This window comes from Oryctolagus cuniculus, chromosome 10 (genome assembly GCF_051225735.1).
Source record: "Oryctolagus cuniculus isolate XC-2025 breed Fujian yellow rabbit chromosome 10, ASM5122573v1, whole genome shotgun sequence".
In the NCBI taxonomy this organism is placed as follows: domain Eukaryota; kingdom Metazoa; phylum Chordata; class Mammalia; order Lagomorpha; family Leporidae; genus Oryctolagus; species Oryctolagus cuniculus.
Genome location: NC_142876.1, coordinates 96,216,207 through 96,232,208, shown reverse-complemented (window position 1 = coordinate 96,232,208; position 16,002 = coordinate 96,216,207). Strand labels below are relative to the sequence as shown.

Below are 16,002 nucleotides of genomic sequence, written 5' to 3'. Positions count from 1 at the left end.
GGACTGTGGAAGCCCATTTCTGCTTGATGATCACAAAGGTATCATTTTGGTGAAGTTGCACAAAGAGAATGGAGCTTCTTGGCACCCAGTCATGAATGGGGATGCATTCATGGAGACAAAAGAAGAGAAAGGCTTTTCAAATGGCAGATCTATTCAGTCCCAATTGTCTGCACATAATTACTGTGAACTCAAGTCAGCTATTCTCATCAAGGACATTTGTTGCTAAGGGAAAATTAAATTTGATTGTGCGGATGCTCCTTCGGGTGCCGCATTGTGAGCAAGTGACTGGTCACAGCACCTTCAGCTTCTCTGGGACGGGAGGCATGGAGCTGTGATGATGAACCGTGCAGGCGCTGAGATGTGGCTGCTGGAATCACATCTGGACTCTGCCAGTGTGACTCTGGGCAAGCATTTCAGTTCCGCTGTGCTTTTGTTCATCTGCAAAATGGGACAAGAGCAAGACCTTGCTCACTCTGTGGTGGTGAGGATCCCTCCATACGCAAGGCCTGCACCATGCTGGCCATGTAGTAAGTGCTTCACGAGTACTGGCCATTAAGGTGGAGGTAGAGGTTTGCTTTTTAAGTGATTGAAACAAGTCACTTTCTCTGGGATCCAAGGCAGGCTTTGTAGTCTTTCTGAACCTCAATTTTCCCTTTTGGGAAAAGGGGGAATCACCCTAGCTGAGCTCCATGATCCTTGTATACCTATGCCTTTGTAGGATAGTGAGTTTACACGTCTCAGAGTTAAAACACTGCTGGCAACCTGGGTTATTGGTTTGCAATTCCATGGATGAAACAGCAGTGACTGGCAGATAGATGTGTCTTCCATAGCGTGTATGCACTGAAAGGTCTTTGTAGTAAATCCTGTTCTTCAGGTTAGGAGTGGCCATGGTTTTCTATGATAATCTGTGTGTTTCCCAGAAACAGATGAAGCAGGTTCCAGCCAGTCCATAGTCCCGCTGCAGACAGACTCAACAGTGCATCCCTACATCAGCATGGTGCCCCACAGTTGTCAAAGCAGAAAGAATTTCATCTTCAGAGAGGAACAGAGCCAAATGAGTCTCGCCATTGAGAGTTTTGGACTCAGTCCATTTTAACTGGGTCCAGACAATTAGAATTAGAGATGCTGCAATTATCAGGCTTATTTAAATCATGTGTGCTGCCTATCAGCCTGACCCAAAGACCCTTTGTCCTTTTTTTTTTTCTATTTGCCAAACTTCACAGAACATAAACATATACGTGCTGCAGCCAGATGGCCCAAGTTCAAATATTGGCTCTGCCACATACTCACTGGATGCACTTGGGCAATTTACTCAAGTCCTCTCTGCTCCATGTACTCTCAGCAAAAACAGATACCAATTATTCATACCCCATAGTCTATTATTTAATATTTGTCATGTTTTACTGTGAATTACTACATGGCATCATCTGGCATATATCAATTTCTTGATAAATTTAGCTGCTATGCTTGTTGGGTTTTTATATGCCATTTGCATGTGTGTGCGATAGGCACTTACAGTCTATGCTTTTGTGTACTTAATGTTTATTTCATTTTAACTGACTTTTTGAGATTCAAATACTGTAATTATAAAAGGAAGCTTCCTAAATCAAACATCAGAATCACTTGCCAGACAGAGAAATGCATTGTAAAAATAAGAACAATGAAAATCGAAAGTATTACCAAATATTAGTAAATACAAGCGTTATGTTTGGTCTTCTGCAATAAAAGAAGAGCAGAGCAAAGGAAGGAGAGATGAAAATGGAAGACAGGTGGTGGAGCACAAGCATCATCCTCATTGAAGAGGGGCCAGGAAGAGAACTGCGGTGAGCATTGCATTCCCGCCAGGTGCCCTCCCGTGCTGCTGCTGTCGGGCGTGGGCGTGGGCGTGGACGTGGGCGTGGGCGTGGAAAGGCTCCTCCCTTGCGTTTGGAATGTAGGCAACTTGTCAGAGGGTCTAAGGGTCTCATTTTCCCTCTGTCCATTGATTTGCTTGAAAATACCATTTGGGCGAATTATTTATTCAGCAAGCACATAATGACCCTTCTGATGAGCTACCATTGCCCTGCAACAGAGGGTCCATGTCTGGGAACTGACCCTCTGGAGGAATAATAGCCACAAGCACCAGTCTGTGGAGCCGGGAACCAGGGAGACAGCCACCTGCTTGCCTTTTCTAAACATAGGCTAGTGGCTCAGCCCGACAGTCTGAGGACTCAGTGAGAGTATGTATGCAGTGAGAGTCCTGATGGGTAGTAAGAATCTACACATATTTAGCACTCACTGTGTCAGCTTCCTTCTATACATTCATTCCTCTGATTCTTAGACAACCGTGTGAGCATGTTATTTCCATTTTGCAGATGAGTACCTTAAGATGTAGACATTTAAAAACTCACCTGATGTCACACAGCAGCAGCAGGACTCAAAACCCCCAGAATCTCTGCTCTTTGAAACTACACAGTTAACCCAGCTTTGGGCATGGAGGTGGTGGCACTTTTTAACACCTAGTATGTCAAGAAGGCTGTGTGTGAAAGTGTATGTGTGTGTGTGCGCATCTCATTGTATTAACAGCTGTACATTTATTATTAAGGCATGTATTTTTTTTTAACTTTTATTTAATGAATATAAATTTCCAAAGTACAGCTTATGGATTACAATGGCTTCCCCCCCATAACGTCCCTCCCACCCGCGACCCTCCCCTTTCCCACTCCCTCTCCCCTTCCATTCACATTAAGATTCATTTTCGATTCTCTTTATATACAGAAGATCAGTTTAGCATACATTAAGTAAAGATTTCAACAGTTTGCTCCCATACAGAAACATAAAGTGAAAAATAATAGATGATTTTTTAAATGATGATGAAATCAGATCAGACCTATTGTCATGTTTAATCCCAGTGAGAGTCAAGTTGGGAATTGATAGTTTTGTGTTTTTTTTTGTTTTTTTTTTTTTTGCAGAAGATCAGTTTAGTATACATTAAGATTTCAACAGTTTGCACCCCCATAGAAACACAAAGTGAAATATACTGTTTGAGTACTCGTTATAGCATTAAATCTCAATGTACAGCACATTAAGGACAGAGATCCTACATGAGGAGTAAGTGCACAGTGACTCCTGTTGTTGACTTTACAAATTGACACTCCTGTTTATGGCATCAGTAATCTCCCTATGCTACAGTCATGAGTTTCCAAGGCTATGGAAGCCTTTTGAGTTCTCTGACTCTTATCTTGTTTAGACAAGGTCATAGTCAAAGTGGAGGTTCTCTCCTCCCTTCAGAGAAAGGTACCTATTAAGGCATGTATTAAGGCATTTATTCCCCCCAAACAATCCTGTTAGGTTGGTAGAAGCATCTCCCCTTGACGTCAGTGGCCACTTCCTAAAAAGATGGCATCCTAGCTTAAAAAGCTAATAGTCTATTTCCTTTTGTTTCAAAAGAGAAAATGACAGTGCATCATGCTTTAAACCCCAAACCCCCAACCATTTACTTTCTTTCTGTGTAGTGGGTAAATAAAGTTTAGTGAAAACGTAAAAATAAGAAGCAGTCATGTTACTATACAAAGGCGTAGAACAGTTTCCTGATCACCCAGCAGTTATCTGGTTGTGAGCAAACAGCAGTTTTGCACTGTCAGCTCCCCTGGTTCCCCCAGCATCACAGACAACCTGCCCATGGTGTTGGCATCCGGCCAGTTGTATTTGGAATAGAACTTGAGGCTTTGCCCACACCTCATTTTGTTGACATTCTGTTGAGTTGTAGAATTATCAGTGTACATCCTGTATAGTTGCTCTATAGTATCACCAGCCAAAGACTTTGTAGAATGCTTGGGTATTGAGTGTAGTTCTGGAACATTTTAATGAGGAGACCTCCCATGAAAAGTAGCTGTGCCACTAGCATCCCCATTTTACATATCAGACTACTGAGGGTTAGCTAGAAGGAGCGGGACAGGAATTTGTTCTCCAATCTTTTACACTTCAGATTCTTGACCTTTTAACCACTTATGCTATGGTGACTCTCAACATTGTCATCATTTTAATGTCACAATGACTTGGTTAGAATGGTAGTGTCATTAATGTTGCTATGATGATGATGGTGGTGGTGGTAGAGGTAATCATGATTTGACATTAGCACCCATCATGTTCCTGGCGGCATACTGGCCAGTTTGTTTCATTTACTTCTGCCATCAAGCTCTGTTAGAACAACTTTATTCTCCTCATTTTATAAGTAAGAAAATTGAGACTCGGATTTGTTTTATCTTGCCCACTGGACATAACTTGAACAATTTAACCAACCACCAAGGCCTTGCAAAGTGCCTACTATGTGCTCATCCACGTACCAAGGTTATTTAGTGTTTTAAAACTGATGGGGTATGCTATTAGACATGGAACTTTGTAATAGCAGGATTTGGTTCATGGCTGTGCTTCAAAGACATTACGTATTTTACTATTTTCATATTTCAATTTTCTTTCTATAATAAAACCATGCAATTGTATCATGACCTTTGTCTCACCCGAAGTAATATGGCATAAGTTATATTTTATACATTTATTCAGAGATACATATGTGTTGCTGCTAAGTTTGAGAAAGCCTGAGGTCAGAGACCTGGTGATTGATGTTGTCCCAGCAAGCCGAATGCTTATGATACATAAATGATAGCTGATCAAGCCAACACAACTGCTTGAGGAATTATAGCTTATAGAGTTCCCTTGGCAGATGAAATCACTTGACTAATTAGAAAATAATGCATTATGCTGTGCCTAGAAAAATCACAGAGCAGCAGAAGCAGAACTGCATTTGGAGTTGCTCTGGGCTGCCAGTCACAATATTGAGCTTGTGCCTTGTTGTTTTTTTTTTTTTTTTCCCTCTCCCGACCCCCATCCCCACCCCTTATCCCGACAGCCCAGAAATTGAAGCAGACCATGGAACCTTGTGATACCGAGTATCCAGCGTTTGTCTCTGAGCGCACCATCAAGGAGACCACAGGGAACATTGCTTGTGAAGACTGCTCCAAGTAAGCTCTCTCCCAAGACGGCCCCCTCCACACCCACACACACTGTTCTGCTCTTAGAACTGTCCAGATGAATGGGTGAGACTTGTGTGCACACAGCTATGCTCAGATACGGAAAATATGGCTGCTCTCTTGTGTAAGGAAGTGTTTCCATCGGTTTGGAAGCAATCTCTGGTTTTTTTTTAGAGTTCACTTAGGTGTTGAGAAGCATTCAAACTGCATGACAAACCATTCTGGAGCACAGGAAATTTTGAGTCCGGATTGTTGATATTTGAAGAAAGTCCTAATTGATGTTTTCCCAATTGCAAGTTGGCAATTTCAGCTGTCTGAGTAATGTTCTTTTGGTATTTTTATTGAAGGCAGTGTGCCTCCAGAGTTCACCCAGATGTATTGTATTGGAAAGGGTTTCTCAGTGGTTTAAAATATATCTCCCTGATTACTAGTGAGACTGAGCATCATTCAATGGTTTTATTGGTCAATGGGGATTGTGGCCTCTTAAGTCCTGTTGGACAGTTCCCTACTGGGTGGTTGGATATATTTTTATTGACTTGGGTATTCATTTTATGTTTGGATATTATTTCTTTACAGTTACATGTCTTGTACTCATTTATCTGTCTTTGGATACACAGATTATTCCTTTGTTTTCATTTGAATACAGTCTGATTTCTTATTTTATTGTAATTATTTGCAAATTTTGTGCCATTTTTAAGAATCTGTTGCAATATATCAATGATATTCTATTTTTCATATTTTGAAACAGTTTAGTATGTTGCCTCTCACATTTAGGCTTTTTTTTCTTGGAATTTTTTCTTGGAATTTCTTGGACTTTTTTTCCTTGGCATTTACTTGTGTGTGTGGCAGGAGTTTGGCCCTTTCCTGTATAATTTGCCTGTTATTCTGTACTCTTTATTAAATAGTTTTTATTTATCCATCAACCTATTGTGACACCTCAGTCCTGGACTGAGTTCCCATCTAGATTCCAAATATGTTTCTAGATTTTATGGATGGTCAATACCTATGCCCATGTAATCATTTTATTATAGTTCTACAATATGACTTGCTCTTTAGGAAAACAAGTACCATTTCCTCCTCCTTCTAAATTGTCTGGTTGTTCTTTGCTTTCCTTACTCTTTGATTTTAAATTTGGGATCGGCTTCTTAATTTTTATGAGTGCTACTGGAATTTTGCTTAAATGTTAAGAGTCAGTGTGAAAATGACTACTACTTTCTATGGCATTGGATCTTCCCATTCATGAATCTATCTTTTTTTTTCCATTTCTTTTTCTATTCCTTATGATATTATGTCATAATTTTGTTGGGTATATATGTATACATGTGATATATATATATATAGGTTATACATACATATCTATATATATATCTGTATATATTGGATATACATAGATAGGATATACACCAAGACAGCTTGTTGGTTTTCTTGCTATCATGATATTTATTGAAATTTATTTTTCTAGTTTATAGTTGCTAGTAAATGAGAATGTCATTGATTTCTACATATTGAATATGTTATAGCCAAAAATTTGCTGATTGTTCTTTGAGACCCAATGGTTTCTGTATGGATTCTCTTGACCTTTTTGCAAAGATAGTAATCTCACTAATGGAAAGTTTCCTGTGTCCTTTCTGATCTCCCCAGTTGTTGGGTTTTATCACACTGGACTTCTGATATATTATTGAACAGCAGCAATGGGAGTAGGTAGTCATGTCTCATTCCTGATTTAAAGGGATTGCTTCTAATAATTCCACTTTAGGTGTGATGTTTTTTTAAATGCATTTTATTGTAGTAAATATAACTAATATAAAATTTGTCATTTTCACTATTTTTACATGTAGCATCCAGAGTTAAGTACATTCACATTGTTGTTCAGCCATCACTATTATTCATATGCACAGTTGCTACAGACTTTGGTTAGTTACCCATTTATTAGATTAAAGGAAATTTTGCCAGTTTATTTATTTATTTATTTTTTTGACAGGCAGAGTGGACAATGAGAGAGAGAGACAGAGAGAAAGGTCTTCCTTTGCCGTTGGTTCACCCCTCAATGGCCGCTGCGGCCGGCACGCTGTGGCCGGCGCACCATGCTGATCCGAAGCCAGGAGCCAGGTGCTTCTCCTGGTCTCCCATGCGGGTGCAGGACCCAAGCACTTGGGCCATCCTCCAGTGCACTCCCGGGCCACAGCAGAAAGCTGGACTGGAAGACAAGCAGCTGGGACAAAATCTGGTGCCCCGGCTGGGACTAGAACCCGGTGTGCTGGCGGAGGATTAGCCTAGTGAGCCATGGCGCCGGCCCCTGTTGTTATTGTTGAACCCTGAGTAGATGTTGAATTTTATTTAAAAAATTCACTGAAATTTTCAAATAATTACTAAAATAAGGAATAACATACTTAGTTTATCAGTATGTTGAGTTACATTGTTATAAAAATTTTTAAAGATTTATTTGAAAGGCTGAGTTAGAGAGGCAGAGGCAGAGGTGGGGGGAGACAGAGAGAGGGAAAAAGTGAGTCTTCCATCTGCTGATTCACTCCCCAAATGGCCACAGCTGGGCCGACCAGGAGCTTCTTCTGGGTCTCCCATGTGGGTGCAGGGGCCCAAGGACTTGGGTTATCTGCTGCCACTTTCCTAGACCATAGCAGAGAGCTAGATTGGCAGTGAAGCAGCCGGGATTCTAACCGGTGCCTATATGGGATGGCAGCACTGCAAGTGGCGGCTTTACCCTCTGTGCCATAGTGCCAACCCCTACTGTTAAAATTTTTTAAATTTAATTTTGTTGAATATATACATACACAGTCATGTGCCAAATAACATTTCTTTCAAGGACAAGCTGTGTATACAATAGTGATCACATAAGATTATATGGCATAGAGCCACTATAGCTGTCTTAGTTTACATAAGTATACTTTATGATGTTGGCACAACAACAAAATCACCCCATGCCTCATTTATCAGAATGTGCCCCATTGTTAGAGGCTGTGTATGTCCGAATTGCCATTTGTATCATTCATAGTAGATAGGCTGTCTAAGGGGATAAATGGATCCTCATTGTTATGACTACAAAAGAAGCAAAAACATCTTCATTTCATTCATATGTCACTGTGAACAGTTGTACCTGTGTTCAAAAGAAGTGAGTGGCTTTCATTTTCTACCATCATTTAATTTTGCTGTTAAGGTCACAAAATTACTTGGAGAATTCCCTTTATTCTCTAATATCTGTAACATTTCTTAAATGATGGAATACCTGGTTTTTTGTAGCTTTGGTAAATCCCATAATAGTATTAGTGACTAATGGGATTTTTCTGTGAGTGAGTATGTGTGTAAAATTACACACATTACTGGCCGGCACCGTGGCTCAATAGGCTAATCCTCTGCCTGCGGTGCCGGCACACCAGGTTCTAGTCCCGGTCGGGGCGCTGGATTCTGTCCTGGTTGCTCCTCTTTCAGTCCAGCTCTCTGCTGTGGCCTGGGAGTGCAGTGGAGGATGGCCCAAGTGCTTGGGCCCTGTACCTGCATGGGAGACCAGGAGGAAGCACCTGGCTCCTGGCTTCGGATCAGCGTGGTGCACCAGCCATAGTGCACCGGCCGCAGTGGCCATTGGGGGGTGAACCAACGGAAAAGGGAGACCTTTCTCTCTGTCTCTCTCTCACTGTCTAACTCTGCCTGTTCAAAAAAAAAAAAAATTACAACTACTGACTAAGTTTCTTTTTTGATAAGATAGCTCTGGATTTTTCATTTCTTTTAAAAATTATTTTGGTGATTAGTTTTCTTAGAAAATTACCCATTTCGCTTCATATTTCAAGCTTGTGGCATGCATGTGTTAATAGTGTTTTATTTTGATGAAAAGTGCCTAGTGGTATGGTGGTATAAGCCACCACTTTTGAGGGCAGCATCCCATAGAGGAGTGCCAGTTTGAATCCCAGCTACTTTCCCATCCAGCTTTCGGCTAATACACCTGGGAAAGCAGCAGAGGGTAGTCCAGTTGGGTTTCTGCCACCCACGTGGGAGACCTGGGTGCAGTTCCTGGCTCTGGCTCTGGCCTGGCCTGGCCCAGCCCTTGCTGATGCAACCATTTGGAAGTTAAACCAGCAGGTGAATGCTTTGTCTCTAATCCTCTCTCTATGACTCTGCCTTTCAAGTGAATAAATAAACCTTTAAAAAGCATTCTTGGAAAAATGAAATTAAAATGTAAATTTATTTTTGTGAAAGAAATTAATGCCACACAGTTTTTTCATAAGAAACATTTTGCATGAGCCTTTTGGAGACCACTCATGGGACTTTTTTGTTATTCTATTCTGTTTCTTTTATTTCAGTTTTTTTTTGGAAAGTTTTTATTTAATAAATATAAATTTCTTGGTACAGCTTTAGGAATATAACAGTTCTTCCCCCCCATACCCACCCTCCCACCCCCACTCCCATCCCACATCCTACTCCTTCTCCCACCCCATTCTTCATTAAGATTCATTTTTATTTATCTTTATGCACAGAAAACCAACTCTATACTAAGTAAAGATTTCAATAGTTTGCTCCCCCACAGACACACGAAGTATAAAGTACGGTTTAAAGACAAGTTTTACTGTTAATTCTCATAATACAACTCATTAAGGACAGAGGTCCTACATGGGGAGCAAATGCACAGTGACTCCTGTTGTTGATTTAACAATTGACACTTTATTTATGATGTTTGTCATCACCTGAGGCTCTTGTCACGAACTGTCAAGGCTCTGGAAGCCTTTTGAGTCCCAAACTCTGTTAGTATTTAGACAGGGCCATAAGCAAAGTGGAATTTCTCTCCCCTCCACTTCAGAGAAAGGTACCTCCTTCTTTGATGGCCACTTCTTTCTCCTGGGATCTCACTCACAGAGATCCTTCATGTAGGACGTTTTTGGCCACAGTGTCTTGGCTTTCCATGCCTGAAATGCTATCATTGGCTTTTGAGCTGGATCCGGATGCCTAAAGGGCTGATACTGAGGACAGAGCGCTGCTTAGGGCGTTTGTCATTCTATGAGTCTGTTTTGTGGCCTGCTTCCCATGTTGAATCATTATCTACTTTCAAATTCTATCTGTTGTTATTAGCAGACACTTGATCTTATTTATGTGATCCCTTTGACACTTATTCCTCTCTATATGATCAGCTACACACTTAAAATCATCACTTTAACAAATAAGATGGCATTAGTACCACCAAGCTTAATGGGATTTGGAGTCCCATGTCAAGTTTTTAGTTTTACCCTTAGGGGTAAGTCTGAGGGAATGTATGCAGAACTGTACATCCTCTCCCTCTCTTATTCCCACTGTTATTTTTAACAGGGATCAATTTTCAGTTGGATTTAAACACCTATGAATAATTCTGTGTTAGCTTAAGAGTTCAACCAATATTATTAAGTAGAAAAAGAAAATCATTAAACAAAAAACTAATAAGCTGTTCCTCAACTGTCCAGACAAGGGCCTATCAAGTCATTGCTTCTCATAGTGTTAATTTCACTTCTACAGGTTTGCTTTTAGGTGCACAGATCAGGGAGAACATATGATATTTATCCCTTTGGGACTGGCTGTTTAACTTAAGTATGGTATTTTCCAGATTCACCCATTTTGTTGTAAGTGATCGAATTTCATTTTTTTTTACCACTGTGTAGTATTCCATAGAGTATGTACTCCATAATTTCTTTATCCAGTCTTCTGTTGATGGGCATTTTGGTTGATTCCATATCTTAGCTATAGTGAATTGAGCTGCAATAAACATGGAGATGCAGATAGCTCATTTATTTGCCGACTTCATTTCCCTTGAGTAAATTCCAAGGAGTAGGATGGCTAGATCATATGGTTTTTTGGACTATATTCATGTTTCTGAGGAATCTCCAAACAGTCTTCCATAGTGGCTTTACCAGTTTGCATTCCCACCAACAGTTGATTAGAGTAACTTTTTCCTCACATCTTTGCCAGCATTTGTTGATTTCTGTATGAAAGTCATTGTAACTGGGGTGAGGTGAAACCTCACTGTGGTTTTGATTTGCATTTCCCTGATGGCTAGTGATCCTGAACATTTTCTCATATGTCTGTTGGCCATTTTGATTTCCTTTTTTGAAAAATGTCTGTTTAAGTCCTCAGTCCATCTCTGAACTGGGTTGTCTGTTTTCTTGTTATGGAGTTTCTTGATTTCTTTGTAGATTCTGCTTATTAATCCTTTATCTGTTGCATAGTTTGCAAATAATTTCTCCCATTCTGTTAGTTGCTTCTTCACGTTCCTGTTTTTTTTTTTTTTTTCCTTACAGAAACTTCAAAATTTGATGTAATCCCAGTTGTTAATTTTGGCTTTGGCTGCCTGGGCCTCTGGAGTCTTTTCCAAGACGACTTTCTCTGTGCCAATATCTTGCAAGGTTTCTCTGATGTTCTCTAACAGTTTGATGGTGTCGGGTTGTAGATTTCAATCTTTAATCCATCTTGAGTGGATTTTTGTGTAAGGTGTAAGGTAGGGGTCTTGCTTCATACTTCTGCATGTGGAAATCCAGTTTTCCCAGCACCATTTGTTGAATAGACTGTCCTTGCTCCAGGGATTTATTTTACCTCCTTGATCAAATATAAGTTAGATGTTTGGATTGATTTCTGGTGTTTCTATTCTGTTCCATTGGTCTATCAGTGTTTTAGGACCAGTACCAGGCTGGTCTGATTATAATTGCCCTGTAGTGCGTCTTGAAATCTGGTATTGTGATGCCTCCAGCTTTGGTTTTGTTGTATAAGATTGCTTTAGCTATTCAGGTTCTCCTGTGCCTCCATGTGAATTTCAGCATAATTTTTTCTGGATCTGAGAAGAATGTCTTTGGTATTTTGATTAGCATTGCATTGAATCTTTAATGGCTTTGGAAGAATGGACATTTTGATGATATTGGTTCTTGCAATCCAAGAACATGGAAGGTTTTTCCTTTTTTTGATTCTTCTATTTCTTTAATGTTTTATAGTTCTCATTGTAGAGAACTTTGACATCCTTGGTTAAGTTTATTTCAAGGTATCTGATTTTTTTTTTTAGCTATTGTGAATGGGATTCATCTCAGAAGTTCTTTATGAACCATGGCATTCCCTGTGTATACAAAGGCTGTTGATTTTTGTGTATTGATTTTGTATCCTGCTACTTTACCAAACTCTTCTATGAGTTCCAATAGTCTCTGAGTGGAGTTCTTTGTATCCACTAAATAAAGAATCATGTCCTCTGCAAATAGGGATGGTTTGACTTCCTCCTTCCCAATTGGTATCCCTTTGATTTTTTTTTTCTTGCCTAATGGCTCTAGCGAAAACCTCCAGGACCATACTGAATAGCAGTGGTGAGAGTGGGCATCTGTGTGTGTGACCAGGTCTCAGTGGGAATGCTTCCAACTGTTCCCCATTCACTATGATGCTGGCTGTGGTTTTGTCATAATTGCCTTGGTTGTATTGAGGAATGGTCCTTCTATACCCAATTTCCTTAGAGTTTTCATCATGAAAAGGTGTTGTATTTAATCAAATGATTTCTGTGCATCTATCAAGATAAGCATATGTTTTTTTTCAGCAGTTTGTTATTGTGATATATCACACTGATCAATTTGCAAATGATGAACCATCCCTTCATGCCAGGAGTAAATCCCAGTTGGTGTAGGTGGATGCTCTTTCTGATGCGTTGTTGGATTTGATTGGCTGGAATTTTGTTGAGGATTTTTTTTATCTGTGGTCATCAAGGAAATTGGACTGTAGTTCTCTTTCTCTGTTGCATATTTTTCAGGTTTAGGAATTAAGGTGATGCTGGCTTCATAGAATTTGGGAGGATTCCCTCTTTCAATTGTTTTTGAATAACTTGAGAAGAATTGGAGTTAGATCTTCTTTAAATCTCTAGAGTATATGCTCTAGAGATTCCTGAGTTGCTGATTTCCAGCTTCATTGCATTTGTTGTCTGAGAAGATGCACACTTTGGTTTCAATGTTTTTGAATTTGCTGAGACTTGCTTTATGGCCTGGTATGTGGTCAATGGTATGTGGTCAGTGCTAGAGTAGGTTCTGCTGAGAAGAATGTATATTCTGCAACTATAGGATGAAAAGTTCTGTATATATCTGTTAGATCCATTTGGTCTGTAGTGTCCATTATATCTCCTGTTTACTTGTTGGTTTTCTGTTGGTTGATCTGTCCATTGCCGAAAGTAGAGTATTGAAGTCCCCCAATACTATTGTATTGGAGTCTGAGTCTCCCTTTAAATCCCTTAACATTTCTTATATATTTTTTTTCTTTTCTTTTCTTTTTCTTTTTTTTTTTTTTTTTTGACAGAGTGGACAGTGAGAGAGAGAGAGACAGAGAGAAAGGCCTTCCTTTGCTGTTGGTTCACTCTCCAATTGCCGCCATGGCTGGCGCGCTGTGGCTGGTGCACCACGCTGATCCAAAGCCAGGAGCCAGGTGCTTCTCCTGGTCTCCCATGGGGTGCAGGGCTCAAGCACTTGGGCCATCCTCCATTGCACTCCCGGGCCAAAGCAGAGAGCTGTCCTGGAAGAGGGGCAACTGGGACAGAATCCAGCGCCCCGACCAGGACTAGAACCCAGTGTGCCGGCGCCGCAGGCGGAGGATTAGCCTACTGAGCCGCGTCGCCGGCTTTAGGTGCATATATATTTATAATAGTTATATCTTCCTGTTGAACTGATTCCTTAATTATTATATAGTGTCCTTCTTTATCTCTTTTAATCATTTTTGTGTTAAAGTCTATTTTATCTGATATTAAGATAGCTATACCTGCTATTTTTTGGTTTCTGTTGGCATGGAGTATCTTTTTCCATCCTTTCATTTTCAGTCTTTGTGTATCTTTCTTGGTGAGATGTGTTTCTTGTAGGCAGTAAATAGATACATTTTGTTTTTTAATCCATTCAGTCAGTCTGGGGAGTTGAGGCCATTTATATTCAAGGTGACTATTGATAAGTAATGATTTTGTCCTGCCATTTTTCCAAAAATATTTCTAATTTTTACTTTGAATTTCCTTTGATCTTTTTTTGAGAGATTTTCTTCCTTTACCTTCTTTTGTAATGATGGCCATGTTTCTGCATGCAGTACATCCTTAAGAAGCATCTTTTGTAGGGCTGGACAGGTGGTGACAGATTAATTTTCTGTTTGTTATGGAAGATCTTTATTTCACCTCATTCACAAATGAGAGCTTTGCAGGGTATAATATTCTCAGGTAAGTTTTTTTTCTCTTAAGACTTGGACTATATCTTGCTATCGTCTCCTAGCCTATAGGGCTTTTTATGAGAAGGCCACTGTGATTCTAACTGGAGAGCCTCTGAAAGTAATCTGGCGTTTCTCTCATGCACATTTTAGAATCTTTGTTTTACTGTGGTGAGTTTGATGACAAAGTGTCATAGTGAGGATCTTTTCTGGTTATGTTTATTGGGAGTTCTGTGTACTTACAGTACTTGGATGTCCCTTTATTTCTCCAAACCAGGGAAGTTTTCTGCTATTATTTCACTAAAAAGGCCTTCTAATCATTTATCTCTCTCCATACCTTCAGGAACTCTTAGAACCAGTATGTTGGGTTATTTTTATAGTATGCTGTAAATTCCCAACAGTGTTTTTTAGTTTTCTAATTTCCTCTTCTTATCTCTGGTTTGATTGTATACTTTTCTGTGCTTTGTCTTGTAAGTGCGATATTCTCTGTTCTGCCTCACCAATTCTGTTTTTAAGGCTCTCCACTGCATTTTTTATTTGTTCTATCAAATTCTTCATTTCATTTTGATTTCTCCTTAAGATCTCAATTTCATGGGAGAAATTTTCTTTCATGTCCTATACAGATTTTAGTAGTTCATGCATTTGCTTTTGATAACTTCTATGTCATCTTATGGTCAGTTTTTTGAATTCCATTTCTTGCATTTCTTCTATCTCATTGTCTTTGTAATCACAATCTAGTATTGAAATGTCCTGTTCTTTTGGGGTTGTCATGTTGTCTTCCTTATTGTTTCTTGGATTGATAAGTTTGTTTGACATTTGTGGAGATACTTATTTTGTTTGTTTTTGCTATGGCGGCTTTTATCGTTATATTATGACTGTAGATAAGTGGAATGTCTGCTTTCATTGAATCTCTAGATGCTTGTGTGGGTGTGGCCAATGAGCTCTGTTCAGGGTTAAGGGCATGCCAAGGTGACTTACCCAGGATTGGTGTGGTAAATTCTCTCTCTTTTTTTAATCAGAAGGGAGGTTTATTCTGAGCTCCTCTCCTTAGGCCACTGAGCATTGGCCCCAGTGGGTATTAATAGTCATCCATTCTATCCCAAGGGCCACACAAAGGATCCATGCAGTCCTCAGTGTAAGTTCTGATTCCCCAGGATGTCTCACCAGATAATCAGGAACCCCCGAGCTTGTGGAGTCTCCCACTGAGACTGCTCAAAGTCCTAGCCACACCTTGAGTCCTCCCATATACCCTAAATTTTTTTCTCAGTCCCAGTACAGAAGCCTCACACAGTCACAAGCGCCTAGCCACCTGTTAGTTCTCCCCACCAGAGTCAGAAGTCTCTGCTTGGCTGGTTGCTGGGTGCAGACATGGGCCAGTGCAGCTGTTATGTATGTCCAAAGTGGCACCCACTCTATTGGATTGTTACAAGATGCCATTGTAAAGTGATCGGGGAGAGAGAAATGTGTCTGTCCCATCCTTTTTAGTTTTCCTCTAGTTTGGCTGATATACTTTCACCTATGGGGCTCCAAGGCCGCTTCCCTCTCGGCTCTTCTTGCAGCTTTTCTCCCAGTAGCTTGGGCTGCTGCAGTCTAGTCTCACCTCACTTCTCACTTTCTAGCGCTGGTGTGTAGCCTCTTGGCTGCTGGAGTCATGACCAGTGGGCACCTACACCTTTCATGTAGGTCCATCGTGTCCCTCTAATTTTGGTAGAGTTTTCTCTGCTGTTTTTTTTCCCTAATTCTTCCCTGAGATTACACTCTCTCCACTTTTTGTTAATTATCTTCTCCTCCTCCTAGGCTAGAAAAGTAAGCTCCCTCCCCACTCCAC

General features: G+C 40.2%; 1 protein-coding gene across 3 annotated transcripts in view; it reads left to right on the top strand.

The window, feature by feature from the left end:
• Positions 1-16,002, top strand: part of CACNA2D3 (calcium voltage-gated channel auxiliary subunit alpha2delta 3) — an 875,732-nt gene that overhangs the window by 817,699 nt on the left and 42,031 nt on the right. For all 3 annotated transcript variants that reach the window (XM_051851529.3, XM_051851528.3, XM_089305523.1), the window contains one exon: positions 4,889-5,000. In XM_051851529.3, coding sequence (XP_051707489.1) covers positions 4,889-5,000 — 112 coding nt within the window. The remainder of the gene's footprint in view (positions 1-4,888; positions 5,001-16,002) is intronic.